This window comes from Camellia sinensis, chromosome 6 (assembly GCF_055761805.1).
Source record: "Camellia sinensis isolate YWXY chromosome 6, ASM5576180v1, whole genome shotgun sequence".
Classification (NCBI taxonomy): Eukaryota; Viridiplantae; Streptophyta; class Magnoliopsida; order Ericales; family Theaceae; genus Camellia; species Camellia sinensis.
The window spans coordinates 181,087,121-181,104,055 of NC_138966.1; the positions used below are offsets into that span (position 1 = coordinate 181,087,121).

Genomic DNA, 16,935 nt, shown 5'->3' on the forward strand with positions numbered 1-16,935 from the left:
TGAGAGAAGTCAAAAGGGATTGTGGGTTGAGAGAAGTCAATAAATACTGAGGTTGGGTTGGGAGAAGTCAATAAATGCTGAGGTTTTTTTTTTTAAATCAAAAAATTAAAATTAAGAGATTGAAACTCTCACAAGTTTTGAGTTAAAAATATCTTTTTACTAAATATATAGTATAGATAGATAGATAGATATATATATATATATATATATCTCGATATATATTTGTCTCCATTAATTATTTTAACCAAAATTCGAGTGTTTGTTATCTGAAGAATGTTGGCTCCTTTTCAGTGCTACTACTACTGCTACTCTCTCTCTCTCTCCTCGCGCACACACAGCTTGAAGAAGATGTCAGGAAGAAGAAGAGTTTCTGATTCTTCCATTATTGGACGAAGAAGAATTGCTGATCATAATTGTCAAAAAGGTACAATATTTCCCTCATTCTTGTTTCATCTGTTTCGTTCTCTCTCTAACACCACCACAAGCCCTACTTCTCCTCCTCCTCCTCCTCCTGCTGCTGTAATACCCAAACAACGATGCAATTTGGGTCCCAATCATCTTCAATCTGCTTTAATTTCGTTCAATCGCATGCTCCAAATGCGACCTTTGCCCCCCATTTATCAATTCAACAAAGCTTTAGGGCCTATTACGAAAATGGGTCATTACGACATCTCTCTTTCTCTTATTCTCAACAAGCTGCTACAGTTCCAGGGCATTCAGCTCGATATCTACACCTTCAACATTGCTATTAACTGTTATTGCCGCCTTAATCAAGTCCATTTCGGCTTCTCTCTGTTAGGTTCCCTCTTCAAACGCGGTTTTACACCTGATGCAACAACCTTCAACACTCTGATTAATGGACTTTTTTTGGAAGATAAAACCCCTGAAGCTGTAGAGTTATTTACGCAATTAATCAGAACTAGAGAAATTGAACCCAACGTGGTTATGTATGGAACCATTGTTAATGGGCTCTGCAGAACCGGGAACACTATCAGTGCTGTTAGTTTGCTTAGGATAATGGAAGAGGGGAGTGGTAAACCTGACACCGTAGTCTATAGCACAATCATTGATAGTCTTTGCAAGGATAGAATGGTGGACGATGCTGTGAAACTCTTTACAGAAATGGAAGAAAAGGGTATTTTCCCAGATGTTGTCACTTATACCTCTTTGATTCATGGCCTATGTAATTTTGGAAGGTGGAAGGAGGCTACCAAAATGTTAAGAAAAATGTTGGATGCCAGTATTTCTCCAAATGTTCGTACATTTAATGTGTTTGTGGATGCACTTACCAAGGAAGGGAAGGCAAAGGAGGCAGAGGAGGTACTTGAAGTCATGATACAAAGAGGTGTGGATCCTAATGTAGTCACATACAGTACTCTAATGGATGGATATTGTTTGCAAGGCCACATGGATGAAGCAATCAGAGTGTTCAATACCATGGTGGATAGGGGCCTCCACCCTGATGTTGTTAGCTATGGCATTCTAATCAACGGATATTGCAAGAAGATGAAAATAAATGAGGCCATGTATCTCTTTCGAGAATTGCCTCGGAGGGGTTTGAAACCTAACACTGAAACCTTCAGTGCTATCCTACGGGGCTTGTTTCAATTAGGTAGATGTGGAGCTGCTCAAGAACTTTTTAATGAGATGCAAACTGTAGGCATAATTCCAGATTCTCAAACTTATGGTATCTTATTAGATGGGTTGTGCAAAAATGGGCATATTTCTGAAGCATTGTCATTATTCCACATGATGGACAGGAACGGTTTAGATCATAATGTTGTTATGTACAGTATTCTTATTGACGGATTTTGCAAGGATAAAAAGCTTGATACTGCAAGGGCCCTTTTCAATAACCTTTCTTCCAAGGGATTACATCCTGATGTTAAGACATACAATATGATGATACATGGTCTTTGTGAAGAAGGCCTATTGCATGAAGCTAAGGAGTTGTTTGTTAAAATGGAACAGAGTGGTTGCTTGGCAGATGGTGTCACTTACAACACTATTATCCGAGGATTTATTGGACACAACAAGTGCTATGAGGCATTAATACTTGCTGAGGAAATGGTTGAAAGGGGTTTTTCAGCAGATGCATCCACTTTTCCCATGATCATAGATATACTCTCAACTAAAGGACAAGATCCTGCTCTCCATGAAGTGATAAAGAAGTTCATGCACAAAGATAGTCATGGCATGCAAGAGAAAGAGTAAATTTCTTAAGATATGAAGGTAAGGCTACATTATACTAAAACATGTAGCATACTATCCTCACAAAAAGTCTATTATTAGGTGATACTCATTTATATATATATATATATATATATTGCATTGTGATATTCTTGTTTGCACTGATACGTACCAGGCTAATTTCAAAAATGGTACACTAACTGGTATGATATTAACAACATTGGTTGGGTTTTATTATACCTCTTCTCTTACACTAGGATGACCTTATTGAAGAATTTGACTTTTGAAAAAAATGGTAAAAATTAAACGCATAGGGGATGATCACTATGTTTACATAAAGGGAAGAAAAAATTTAAGGGCAAATTACCCTAATAGTCCCTGTATTTTACCTCATGTGTCACTTTGGTCCCTGTGTTTTCAATTGACTCGATTTTAACCTTTTATTTTTAATTTCGTTTCATTTTGGTCCAATTGTTAACACTGGTCAAAATTGTTGACAGAAAACAAACACGTGAGACGCACACGACCTTTTTTCAAGGGCAATATGGACATTTCAAGGGCAATCAGGAGCAACATTCAAATCAACAGGTGGGGAAGAAGAAGTAACATTCAAATCAAAACCATAACTAAAATTAAAAAAAAGAGAAACAGATGAGGAAGAAGAAGATGTATAAGTGAAACATCATTCATCTTTTGATCTTCTACCCTTGGATTAATCCACCAAAAAAATTAAAAAAAAAAAAAAAAAGGAGGAAAACTTAAGAATTAGCTCGAGGAAATTGAAAATTTGTGAAGAACAACCCAAATAATTCACCAAGAAATCAGCAACCACAATTCAAAAATTCTGCTATCAACAATTCAGGAATTCAGATGACAAGAAAAAATTGAATCTAAAGATCATAATGGTCATGTGGTTTTACTTTACAGGTCAACCAAAAATCAAATCATTAAAAGACACAAAAGAAAAGACCAAACAAAATTATTTAAAAAAAAAAAAAAAAAAACTATTTCAATTTCCACCATTTCTAACTGTCCAAAAATACATTTTCAGAGCAACCAACCAAACACTTCCATAGTCATAAAATTGAATCAGGAGATCATAAAGCTCAATTCTTGAATTTACTCTCAAAACAGCTCAAGAATTGTCATGTGCTTTTGCTTTACAAGTAAACCAAAAATCACCACCTCAAAAAAAAAATTCAAAACCATAACTAAAATAAAAAAATGAAAAAACGAGAAACAGATGAGGAAGAAGAAGAAGTAAAAATGAAAAATCATTCATCTTTTGATCTTCTACCCTTGGATTGATCCACCAAAAAAAAAAAAAAGGAATAAAAGGGTTTTGATTAATCATTCATTGATAAAGTTTAGTTGCTCTTACGAGGTTTGCCTTTCCTCCGAGCACTGCTTCTTGACAGTCCCTTTGGCACCAGTTATGCTTCCTTCTTTGCATCCCCAACTGATGATGATGTTGCCACTTCTTTCATCTTCTCTTTCTCTTCTTCTTCTTCTTCTTCTTCTTCTTCCTCACCTATTTTTGCTTTCTTCGATTCACTCTCTTCAACTACTGTTTCCATTGCTTCTTCTCTCTGTTCTTCCTTAATCTCTTCACTCTCTGTTTTCTCAACGGTTTTCTGAGGCCTACCCCTTTTCCTAGGCGTCTGTTGTTGGGGTTCTGATGAACCTATTGATGTCGATTTTGCTATTGTTTGGTGGCGGATGGTGGTGGTGGTGTTGTTTAGCAGTGGCGGTGGTGGAGTGAGATTGATGATAGACGGTGGAGGAGGAAAAAAAAAGGTGTTGCAGAGATGGAATAGGAATGGTTAGGATTGAAATGTCTGTTTTGCCCCTCAAAGTTGATCGCATGTTGTGCATATGACTATTTTCTGTTAATTTTTTTAAAAGTGGTTAATGATTGGACCAAAATGTAATGAAATTAAAAATAAAAGGTTAAAATTGAGCCAATTGAAAACACAAGGACTAAAGTGACAAAGGAGGTAAAATACAGGGACTATTAGTGTAATTTGTCCAAAATTTAAAGCTTTGTCAACGACATTGATTAATGATCACTACAACAGGTTTGTAGAAAAAAAAAAAATTGAAAGCTTTATCAACAACATGTTGCTTAATGATCACTTCTATAGGGTTGTGTAGAGGCCTTTTCAGCAAGGTAAGCATCATTTTTGTTTTGAGAATTTTTGAGTTTTACTAATAGCTAGATGTTGCTTAATAACTTATAGATTCTCTTGTGATGTTGCCACTAATTGAGTACTTATTATCAATTTTTGAATATATTTTCTTGCTGTTTTTGATGAACAATGTAAAGGAGCTAAACCATACAATTTTGATTGTGAGCTAAATTTGTTGAAATGGGGCAAAAGTGATCTATGCTGCTGATTTCTATATCTTTTGTTCATAATACCAAATGCAGCCCAATGGATATTATTTAGACTGAAGTGGCCTGAACGGCACTCCTTTCTTGATGGATGTTGAGTTGAGCCAACACCCAGCAATTTACCTGTAATATTTGAGAATAATTCTACTTGTCAACCTTCCAATTTTGTGTGTTATAGGAATAAAGTTCATGTATCTAGGAAGTTGCTCTCTCTCTCTCTCTCTCAAGTAAGAACAGAAAATATTTCTTGAAAAGCAATGGCTGCTGTCCTGATAGTGGTTGACAAATTAGTATCAAGGATTCTCCCATCTAAACAAGCCACTGGTTGCTATATGAGATTGTAAATACAGTTTCGTTATCAGCCCTTTGACCTCTAATGCATACAGTGAGAAGCTAATTACCGAGGCATATCTACCAAGAAAGCTAGAAGCATTTTTCAGGAACAAAGTTGTACAAGAACTGAAGTCCAATGCAGACGAAGCTCAGGAGTTGCTGCAACTGCAAGGATCGAAGCAGCAATTAAAGAGTTGCACTCTGGATGTGTTGTGGTTGTGCCTTAGTATCACCTTTTTATAGTTGTTTTTGGATGATTCTTTGCGAATATATTTGACCTGAAACACCCCTGCCCCAACACCCCAAATTAGTTTCACCTGTGTGTGGAGACAATCAACACCGAAAAGGGAAATGGGAAGACGGGGCTCACCACCCTGTTGATCAACCAATGACCAGCTCTAAAAATCACTTCTTCCACTTGATTCTTCAAAAGATAATTGTAATGTCGGTAAGAACATCCTACAGTGTATGTTGCACTCGAGAAAGAGGGTGGGTTCAGGTATTTATTTTCTTTCCTTGGTCCTGTGGCTATGGTAAATGATATTTGCTACTTGCGCAAGAACAGAAGAAGAAAAATAAGATAGTAAATGACATATTGATTCTAGCTACACTGGTGGAATATCTAATAATAAAATCATCTGTTTTGAAATCAAGTTCTAGTCTATGATATTTGGATAAACATATGCTCATTCCTGATGAATTTGTTGTTGAAGTGAGACCTTGGCTTGTTAAGCTGTCTCTGCAACCATGTCCAGAAACTAACTTTAATATGTTTTAGCTGAAACAATGCACACAACTACCTGTCAATGGGAAAAAAAAAATTAAACTAAATCCTGGCTAGTTTATTTTGAATCGTCACCCACCCTTTTATTTTCACTTAGTTGGGCAAATACACTGACTTGTTCTTGAAAAATTCAACTAACAAAGTCATACCTCATCTATTGGGTGAGCTTCACATACCCATTATTGCAATTCTTAGATAGGTCATATCTGTGGGCTAGTTGTGGCGCTATGGTGGATTATGAACGATATGCACCTTACGATCTCCTTAATCCTGGTTGTTTTTGGCATTCCCCTTTTGCATTGCTTTCAGTTTGAATTATGTTTCTAATTATAGGTGTAGAAGACCAGATTTCATTGCGAGTATGTTCTAGAGATGGGGAAAAAAAAAAGAACAAAAAATCGTTCAGATATCATTTGAATGTCTAGTCAAAGAAAAATGTGATCTTTGTTAGTGTTGACTCAGCGCTAGGCTCCTGTATGTTTATTTGTGATTGCAAATATCAGTCTTCTTCTTCATTCTCCTCTAAGAGATTGCCATGTTTTCAATGCAAATGCTCACTTGATGAATCTTTAGATACTGATGTAGCTACCATCTGAATATATATATATATATATATATTTTGTGCAGGTAAGGCTAGGTGAAACCGATGTTTTTGGGTTGATGTTGATAAAAGCTTTATGGCAACGTCCTTCAACTACAGTGTCTTGTAAAGAAATAGGAGAACACGGTTGGATAGTCAACTAATTGACCATCAATCAGATCACACATCATATGAAGCGAGTTTTTAAGAGCCTGTGAAATATACTCGGCGACAAACTCAGCATGCAGTTGAAGTTCTAGGCTGACCAAACTGAGTCCTTCTGCATTTGCTTTGATTCAATATGTTACTATTTCCCTTAGCATAAACAAGATGTACTTGGTATTTTTAAGAGTCTTTGTACACTGAAGCATTACATGTTTAGCTTTGAATGTCCTCGTAGCAAATTATGATCTCAAATCCTGGCTGGAGATTTTTCCATTTTTTTTTTTTTTTTCTGAATGAGTGCTGGAGTTACTGAATGTTATATAAGAATTTTCTTATATGAATTTATTGTCAGATTGATAATTAAATTGGAGATTGATGCTTTTTATGTCTTTTGATGGAGAAAAACCAAAAAATCTGTAATTTCTATTTTTGGGGATGTGGGGTTGATGGAAGCAAATTGTCTGCCCTACTTACACTGTGTTTGGATAATAGATTTAAACTACAATTTGAAAAAGAAAAGAAAAAATGTGAGTGAAAAATTGTGAATCAAGAAGCAAGTTTTTCTTTCATTTTTCATCTCTTTTTCAAACCTCAACTTAAATTCATGAACCAAACACAATGTTTGAAAAGGTTAGACTACAATACTTGTCATATATAACACATGCAAAATATAATCAAAATTGGAATTGGTTTAAAACTATTGCGGTGCTGTGTTATGGGGTATTATGGTGGTGGAGCAAGCAAATTATTAAAATAAAATTGGTTAAGAGTTATATTTTGCATGTGTTATATTTTAAAATAAAATTGGTTGATTATATTTTAAAGTGATCATGAGATATTATGGTGGTGGAGCAAACAAGTTATTAAAATAAAATTGATTAGGACTTGTTCTAGTGTTTGATTATATTTTAAAGTGATATGGTTATAACTCATTATAATAACATTGGATTAATTACTTAATATTATAATTTTTACAAAAAATATCATATTTCTCATCCAAAATTTTGTTGGGGGAAATTAAAAAAAAAAAAAAAAAGAGTTATGCTTGAACTTTATAACAAAATAAAATTTAAATTTTTAATTTTATCAATTTAAATTTTTAATTTTTAATTTACTTTGAATTTAAATTATTTATTTATTTTCGTCAAAAAAAAATATTTTGTTCATTATATTGAATAAAAAAGAAAGGAATTTAAATTACATTTAATTTAATGACTAAAGTAATCTTTTTTTTCTATTATTTCATTTGATGAAAATATACCAATCTTTTAGATTAAAAATAAATTAAAAATTTTAATAATACTATTCATTCTTAATTGTTCTGTTTCGTTGTTCTCTCACTACTACGACTACCCCCACAAGCCCTAGTTCTCATCGATGGAATTCGCGGCACAATGATCTCCAAGATGCTGTACATTCGTTTAATTGCATGCTCCAAGTTGCCTCCCATTTCTCGATTCAACAAAGCTTTAGTTCCTCTTTTGAAAATGGGTCATTCCGACATCGCTCTTTCTCTTATTACTGGCAAGTTGCATTATGATGTTACCAATCAAGGATTCTTTGGAAGGAAAGATTGGTTTGCAACTAAGGAGTTCTAGTATTGCTATATGGTACTATGATAAGATTCAGTTATATATAGCTTGCATTTATTAAGCTAACTACAGATTCGGCAGTTTTCACATGACCCTTGGGGTGATTTTAATAGTTTCCTGGTATGTAGTTTGTATCCTTTTGATATTGGGGCTGCTGAGTCTAAAAGATATTGATATTGAACTGTGCCATAGCTAGAATGGAAGTCAATTATCAAGGCACAAATACTAACAAAGTTGCTAGTGGTTACTTAACTCTAGGAGGCCGACATGTGGACAATTTGTCCAATTGTTGGGCTGTAATGCTGCAGAACACAAGGCTGCAGTCTGCAGAGGCTATGGGTTGCATAGTGTCTGGCTTGCAAATGTTTCCTGGACTGGTTGACGAGAAACGGAGAGAGGGTTGCAACGACCCAAATACGGAGTGACAATTGACAGATGTCCAAGGAATGGAAACCCTTTGGCTGGTTAAATTGGCAACGTGCAACTTTCATTTAGAATGGCATGTAATCAACTTGATGAGCAAACCACTTTTCCATCTTACCTATCCAATGAGACCGAAGGTGGGATCATGCATCTGTTGCTGGGTAACAAACAATAACAGATGTACCGGGAGTTTGCCCTTTTGCTTTCTCCCCCTAGTACAGGTATAGCTGCCTTTTTCATTAGTCTGCACCATAAAGCTTCATTTTATTTTAGTTTTTGTTTCTCTAGAACTTCCATTTGAGGTTTATTAAGAGTTGGATGTTGCTTAGTAATTTATAGATTCTGTTATGATGTTGCTCACTAATTTTTAATTTTTGAACATATTTTACCTGTTATTTTTCACGACAGATGTAAAGGAGCTTTACAATTTTGATTATGTGCTTTAATTCATTAAAATGAAGCAAATGCAATCTATGGGAAGAAGATAAAGTATAGGTTGGCATTGTTAATCAACCGAAGAGAAGCTCTAAAAATCACTTCTTCCACTTAATTCTTCAAGAAATAATTTTAATGTCCTTAAATATCCTACAGTGTATGTTGTACTGGAGAAAGAGGATAGATTCAGGTATTTGTTTTCTTTCTGTAGTCCTGAGCATGACAAATAATATTTATAACTTGAACAAGAAAAAAAAAAAAAAAGGTGTTGACATTTTGATTGTAGATACACTAGAGGCATATCTAATAATAAAACCAATTGTTTTTTTTTCTGCGGAGATTGAAACCCAGTTCTAGTCAACTTTGTGTGCTAGTAGAAAAAGTCCATGTATGTAGAAAATTGATGATGTAGGACGAGTAGGGATTACTTTCCCACAAATAGTGAGCCCGGATTAAGTATACTGCCAACAGCAACAATAGACTTATAAAGCTGGATTTAGTGGGATTTAGATATAACTTGAACAAGAAAAAAAAAAAAAGGTGTTGACATTTTGATTGTAGATACACTAGAGGCATATCTAATAAAAAAACCAATTGTTTTTTTTTTTTTCTGCGGAGATTGAAACCCAGTTCTAGTCAACTTTGTGTGCTAGTAGAAAAAGTCCATGTATGTAGAAAATTGATGATGTAGGACGAGTAGGGATTACTTTCCCACAAATAGTGAGCCCAGATTAAGTATACTACCAACAGCAACAATGGACTTATAAAGCTGGATTTAGTGGGATTTTGTGGCTGTAAAAGTATTTAAAAAAATAGGGGTTTAAGGGTTTGTAAAAGGGTAGGGTTTGGGGAATGCAAACACAAGTGTTTAAGGATTGTTGGGTGGTTTGGTGGATTGGAATCTCCTTTGTTTTGGCTGATGGGTTGTACATGATTGGCCTTATGGAGTGTGCCAACCTAGTTGGGATGCTTCATGTTTTGTATTTATTTTTTTTTGTACTCCTCTCTTCTTATCTAATGAATTATTCTTCTTAACAGATTAAAAAAAAAAATAGTTTTGAGAACAAGCATTTTATTACTAACATTTTAATATTGTAATTTTTTTTCAAAGAAGTTCTTTCTCTCGGTTTGGTTTTGAATATTTTGTTTCATTTCCTTTTTATGATTGCTTTGTTTTATGATTGCCCCTCTGTATCTTTATTCTCTATCTGTTTGGGTTTTATTTTCTTAGATTTCTTTAACTTCTCTTCATGTCTACTACGTGTTTGATCAAATGTCGCAATGTACAAGCAAAACTTCTTTGAAAATGTAGACTATTTCATTTGCTTTATTTATTTTTTAACCTAAGATGCAATGCATTCACTTTTAATAAATGATGATAGTTTGCATACATGTGAAACTATTATTATTTGTTTAATCCATTAAGGGAAATGAAACGTTAGGAGCGCCAGCTGTTTTAGACATGGAAAATAATCCCACAACTTTGTTGGTAATGACCTTGTGAGAGGATTTTGGGCAAGAGCAGCAAAGAGGTTGTTAATGATGTTGGTGCAGGGGAGTTTCCTCTGAAACTAAAAATTAAGGGAATGGTAGTTAACATGGATGCCAAATGTCTCATAGGTCAATGTAATAATTGAGAGCATTGATAATGTAGGCTGTGGATTTGTAAAGATGATTAGAACTTGGTTGGGCATGGCTTGTTATGAACAATATTTGTTTTTCATCTTTTCGGCCCTACTGATTGATACAATTATGTGGGTCAATGATAGATATCAATCAATGCTTAGTTGGATAACATTTTACACTTAAGAGTGGTCAATTTTGGGAGAAAATATTCAGTCTATTGGAGTAATGCTTCAAGCTCAAAGTTGGACTTAGTTGCTGCCTGCTGCTGCTGGGTTACATTTGAGTTTATGCTGCTGCTGGGTAGCATTTTCAGCTGGAGGGTTGTTTGGTGTTTTTTTTCCCCCTATTTTTTGTTTTGTTGGTTGTTAGGCGTTGCAGTGCTACTTTTAGGCCTTGTGCTTGGTTTTGTTTGGCTCTTGTTGGTTGGTTTTTATATATTTTAATATTTTTTATACTTATATCAACCTTGGACTGTGTTTAGTATTTTCATTAAAAAAATTTGAGATTCTCTTCAACATTAATAAACAAAAACACTGCAGATTTGGTTTTATTTTAAGAATCTATTTTTTGAATTATGATGTCACAACGTAGTGAATTTTTGTTATAAACTCTCTCTCTCTCTCTCTCTCTTAATTCTCTTTGAGGTGACATGTATTCTTTTCATGTGGTTGGCAATTTAGGAGTACTTTTAGAATATTGGAATATATTTGATATTTGAGAAATGTTAAAAGAAGAAATGGCTTTTGACTTGTGGTTAGAAAAAAGAAGATTCACAAAAATTTCTTTTATTTCAAAAATGAAAGTTATGAAGTAGAGATATCTTCAATCTATGTATTGTCATATTTATATACTCGAAGTATGTTGATTCCGCTCTCCATAAACTCCACATCAAGCACATACGTGCCACCAACCAAGCCTTTTGTACCCTCATTGAATGATAGCCATTTGCTTGACACTAATATAACATGTAGACAAAGGTTGGTTAAACCCAACGAATGTGAAAGATGGAGAATTTTTTATTTTTTATTTTTGATAAATAACCAAACTTTATAGATAAAGCATCAAGATGATGCAAAGAATACAAAAACGGCCTCAAGAGCCTAACAAAACTAACAAATCAAATTCTTCACAAAATCTGTAAAAGCCAACATATCTGGATCTACTAAACCTGTCACCCAACTATACAAGACAATAAGAAGCCGCCTCTCCAACCAAGGGATGGAATGAGCCACCCCGTGAAACACCCGCCTATTTCGCTCCAGCCAGATCAACCACAGTAAACAATGCGAAGCAAGAATCCAAGTCTTTCGACGCCTTCTCCCCACCTTCCCCCCTACCCAACTTTGCAAAACTGTGAACACAGAATCTGGTTGAACCCAAACCATTCCAAAAATTGCAACCACAAGCATCCAAAGACGAGAAGAGACCGAACAATGAATAAGCAAATGGTCAACCAATTCTGCTGCCCAATCGCACAAGCAGTACCAATTCACCAAAATATGCCCATAACAAATCAAATTATCAATGGTCAAGATACGGCCTAAATTCACGGGCCCGGCACCCAAACGCTTTTCCACGAATAAACCATGTTGACATCAAAACATACTTATCCTGAACAAGCGCCCCATAGAACGAAGACACAGTAAAAATACTTTTGGCTCTAGGACAATCCCAAGCCAACCCGTCCAAGATGCAAACCATATAAAAAGCCCAGGAAGTCCACCAACTGATCTAGCTCACAATCTTGGACATCATGATGCAACTGCACATTCCACACCATCAACTGCCCCTCCCCAACCCTCACAGCACCCACCAACACCTCAGAATTAGCAGCAATAGCAAAGACCGGAGGGAATCGAAACTTTAAAGACAACTCTCCACAGCACTTATCCCGCCAAAATCGAACTCTATCCCCCACACTAATTTTCAACCTCACTCTCTGCTAGAACGCCTCCCGACCCAGCCAAATCCCTTTCCACAACCCACAACCATGAGAATGACCCAATTGTCCCGAGCACCACTCCCCCTACACACACCAAACTTAGCAATCACCACCCACCTCCAAAATCGCTCCCTCTCCTCCACAAAATGCCACAGCCACTTCCCTAACAAGGCCAAATTAAACAAGGCCACCCTCCGATCCCAAGACACCAGATGATAATGAGCACCGTCACCCCACCACCCCATAAAAAGTCCGCTGCAACTGCTCAATCCCCCTCACCACAGAAACCGAGACCACATGAAAAATAGAGAAAATTAAACTCCATAACTCCTTGTCACGTCACAATGGAGACAAAGGTTGGCTAAATTAAACTCCAGCCACCATAGGAGCAGCCCCTTCACTCTTGCTGGTGTTGCCCAGCAAATTCCCCACCACTCCAATAGATCAGTCCATATTCTCCTATTTCGACCACTACCCAACCAACCTTGTAGCCTATTTACTTGATAAGCTTGACAGTGTATTTTATCCCCATTTATTTGGTTGATATTAAATAGGTTTAAGTTGTAACATTAAGCATTATTTCGGAAGTCTTTGCATTTAAATTTTGCACCATTTATAATTACCCATTTCATTTGATTTCATATTGCCTTCTGATTTTGCCTCAAAGAAGCTGAGAAAATTTATTATTATTTGTGCGTTCTTGTAAAAGATGCTTCTATAATATCCGACACAATTATATTGATCCAATTCTATTAGTAACTTGGTGAGGTTCTACATTCTTATGGACCTATCTTAGGTAGACATATCAGACATATCATTCTTATGGACCTATCTTAGTTTCTACATTAGGGGTGGTTGTTGTGTTTGGAATATCATAGTTTTGAGACTAAGCATTTTATTACTAACATTTTAATATTGTAATTTTTTTCATATGTTTGACAGATTGGCAATGGATGGAACGTATTTCGAGGAGCATCCGAGGATTATATTTTGAATTTTTGGATATATTTTGTCATAGGATTTTGTAGCTTGAAAGTTTTTTTGGAATCCTTGAATACATGTTTCAAGTTTCGGATTGTAACGGATACTTATGTTGAATGTTATGGATTTGATATTTTGCTTATGTTTAATATGCTACTACTTTTGAATTAAGTTTATAGTTTGGATGCTTTGCACAATGTATTAATTTTTTTTGATTGCATGTATGTGTAGAAATCAGGCACAGGAAAAGTCAGTTTGGGTTTGGATTATTTTTAATTGGTTTATGAATTGAACAGGGAAATTGTAAAAAAAAAAATAAAAATAATGAATTTTTGATGAGAGGTTTTTTAGTTGTTAATTTACTTTTGGTGACAAGTTGTTTCGATTGCTAAAAGTCTGTGTGAAATATGATATGAATTTATAGCAACCAAAATCTTTATTTGTCGCCAAAAGATTTGGCATTCAACAATTAATTTGTTTGGTCGCTGAAGGATGTTTTAGCGACGTTTTTGTAGGTCACTAAAATCTAGCATGGCATCTATTTAAGGCTATTTTCAGCCACTAAATGTTACTTTACGGTGACGATTTTTTTAGTATTTGGCGACTAAATTATTTAGTCACTGATTCTTTTATAAGCGCGACCATAGTTTATTTGGTCACTGAATCATTTAGTGACATAGCTTTGGCGACCATTTTTTTTGCATCACTAAGACTTTGGGTGATAAAAAAATACACTTTTGGTGACTAAAAAACGTCGCTAAAAGTGTTTTTTCTTGTAGTGACGTTTTGGGATTAGCTGCTTATGAAGGTTAGACATATCTGAAATCACCTACTAGTTACTGTGATTAATTTCCTGTGTAATTCTCTCCCGACTTACTCTTTCTTATTCCAAAATTGAATTACGTTTTCATTGTTAGTCTCCATCTTGAAGGCTCTCATATTTTATTTGAAATGTGCAGTCACTAAATGGCAGGGATTGAGGAACTTGGAAAAGCTCTCAAACAACAGTTGATAATCAAAATACATACTTTTTTTTTTTTTTTTTTGAGAACAACAGAAAACATATATATATATATATATATAGATTACTTCACAAAACCATTGACAAGTCTAGCCCGCTTATGGGTTGGGCTGATTACATTTCGATCTACTTTAGATACAACAAAGAATTGAAACAAGCTAAAACAAGTTTTGATGTCTTCCATTATATTCATGAAAACCCAATCAGGCTGGGAACCATCCCGGAAGATATAAATCAAAATCTGACAATCTATGGACATGGAAACACTTGCTAGCCATTGTTCCACTGCCCATCGGATAGCTTGAAGACAAGCATTAAAAAGTATTAGAAGTACTAAAAAACAGGAGTTTAAGAGTTTGAAAAAGGTAGGGTTTTGGGAATGAAAACACAAGTGTTTAAGGGCTGTTGGGTGGCTGTTCTAACCACTGTGAACAGTGACCTAAACAATAACCTTGCTAGAGAGAAAGAGGGGTACTTCACTCTCACAAGGGATTGGCCAATCACACAAACACAATCTCAAATTTTCATAATATTAATTCTTTTGTTGAATCATTGAGATTATACATATATTTATAGGCTAAAGACTCTTAACTTCTAATATTCTAGACCAACTATGATTTTCAATTTACTTCAATCATAATAGGAAACTTTTATGACTTCTAATTCTACTTTAATATCAAAATAGGATACTTAGATTTTTGACCACTAAGATTATTCTTTATAACAAAACACAAATGTAATGACCCATTTAATAAATTGACCCAAAATAATACCCATGGGCAATCCTACAACCCATGTCCAACAATATTGAAATTACCATAATACCTTTAACCACTAAACACTACTATGGACACTTCTCCTTGGAGCAAAAAGGCTTCTCTTTGGTACATCAAGAGTACACCAAGCTATGGGACATTATTGGAGATATGTTTAATTTATTAGAGCGTTTTGATCTATTTGAAATTGCAGATCTTTATTTGATGTGTCAGAGATAGAAAATGTATTATTCAATGATGAAGTTGATGGAAGTGAAACTAAAGTTTTAAGTTTTTAAATTTCACTTAGCTTGCTTTTGGAATGAAACTTTATTTTGTAATTTCTTCTATTTAATGGCATTAAAATAGCTTATAGACTTTGTTTTGGCATGTGTATTGGTATTGTGAAACTATGATTTTTCTTTTGATTTTGTAATTTCTCTTTTTAGTTTTGGTATTGAACTTTGATTTGTAAATTGAATCTCAGACTATCAGTTACAAAAAAAAAAAAAAAATATTGATGTACCCCAACCGTACCCGTATCCTATTTTTTTTAGGTCTTGCCATATCAACATACCCGTATTGTACCCATACCAATATTCATACTCGCACCAGTGCTTCATAGCTTGTATTGTAGCAAAACCTGGTTCAGCTAGCCATTAGTTCTGTAAATTTGTTCTCTTTTTTTTTTTTTTTAATGGAATTGTGATCCTGATTTCAACTTATCAGCATCAAACAAGAGTAACAGCTCAAATTAGATTCAGCACCATATTAACTCAAACAAGCAATGTATTTAAACAACCAATAGCCAAGAGAAAAAAACTTCAAATCACTATTTTTCCAAGTTTTAGAGTTTGTGCATAATTACCAAAGTGGACTCCCAAATAAAGAACCATTCAATGCATGAGATTTTTGCTAAAGCAAGATCTTAGAGATGGTAAAATGTACATTGTCTCATTCTTATTTTGGAGAGATTGTTTCTGTAATTCAAATCCACCACCACAAACATTAATAGCAAATCTTATCATTGGGCCAAACTGTCATTCTTAAAGACGACTTTCAAATACATAAAAAAATTCAAACATTATATTTTTTTATGTTTTTATTAAAATATGGAATATGAAAAGATGATTTATGAGCGCCATCATGAGAGATTTTCAAAGAGAGCTAATTTCAATAACTTTGACATTTTTCGTCAAACTAGTGAGTTCTTAGTTTTATTTGACAGAAGACTTCCACTACTACCATTTCTATAACCATATATAAAAGAGTACAACTACGGTATTTGTTTGTTTGTTTGTTTGTTTCCATGTGTTTAGTGCTCTTAATACCAGAATTGTCCTTATTTCAATGGGCAGGAGCCTACAATTGCCCTTGTTATTTCCATTTATTACAAGTCACATCTATGGCGGTGTAGTTGTTTGTTGTTGAATTGGAAAGATGGTGAGTTGTCTTCAGAGTTTGTTCCTTCCATCTTGGTCCTGCCGATCGCCCAACCAACCAAAGCCCACCATCTATCCCTCTCATAAGTTTCTTATGTGCTGAGAAGAAAGCGATGCTCTTTGTTTGCTTGTTCAGCTAATCTCACCCTTGGTTACCTTCCCATTTGTTTGCACTGGTATGGATTTCAATGGCTTCTACAAGGGTCCTCTATTTGGTGTACCTCGATTTTACAATCTTGGAGCACCTCTTTGTAGAAGAATTGGTTGGGCA

At 34.9% G+C, this 16,935-nt stretch overlaps 1 protein-coding gene and 1 long non-coding RNA gene across 7 annotated transcripts; both read left to right on the forward strand.

Moving 5' to 3' along the window:
• The first annotated feature begins 228 nt into the window (after positions 1-228).
• LOC114284206 (uncharacterized) lies at positions 229-6,836 on the forward strand. 6 transcript variants are annotated; one of them, XR_014333599.1, is made up of 4 exons: positions 234-424; positions 800-2,232; positions 2,691-2,778; positions 6,330-6,836. XR_014333599.1 is itself a non-coding variant. In XM_082875566.1 (3 exons), the coding sequence occupies exons 1-2, from the start codon at positions 274-276 to the stop codon at positions 2,212-2,214; spliced, it is 1,566 nt and encodes a 521-aa protein (XP_082731692.1). In that variant the 5' UTR covers positions 234-273; the 3' UTR covers positions 2,215-2,232; positions 6,330-6,836. The 6 variants fall into 6 exon arrangements, 4 of the variants coding, with proteins under 4 accessions (XP_082731690.1, XP_082731692.1, XP_082731691.1 ...); XM_082875566.1 differs by lacking the exon at positions 2,691-2,778; XM_082875565.1 differs by having other exon boundaries at positions 2,691-6,812.
• Positions 6,837-7,742: 906 nt separating this feature from the next.
• Positions 7,743-13,617, forward strand: LOC114284207 (uncharacterized). Its single transcript, XR_003636810.2, has 2 exons — positions 7,743-8,683; positions 13,408-13,617. It is a non-coding gene; the product is annotated as an uncharacterized LOC114284207 (long non-coding RNA).
• Positions 13,618-16,935: the final 3,318 nt, after the last annotated feature.

Bases quoted from the DNA above. Each gene is read 5' to 3' on its own strand.
- LOC114284206 (XM_082875564.1), top strand. From the start codon at position 274: ATGTTGGCTCCTTTTCAGTGCTACTACTACTGCTACTCTCTCTCTCTC.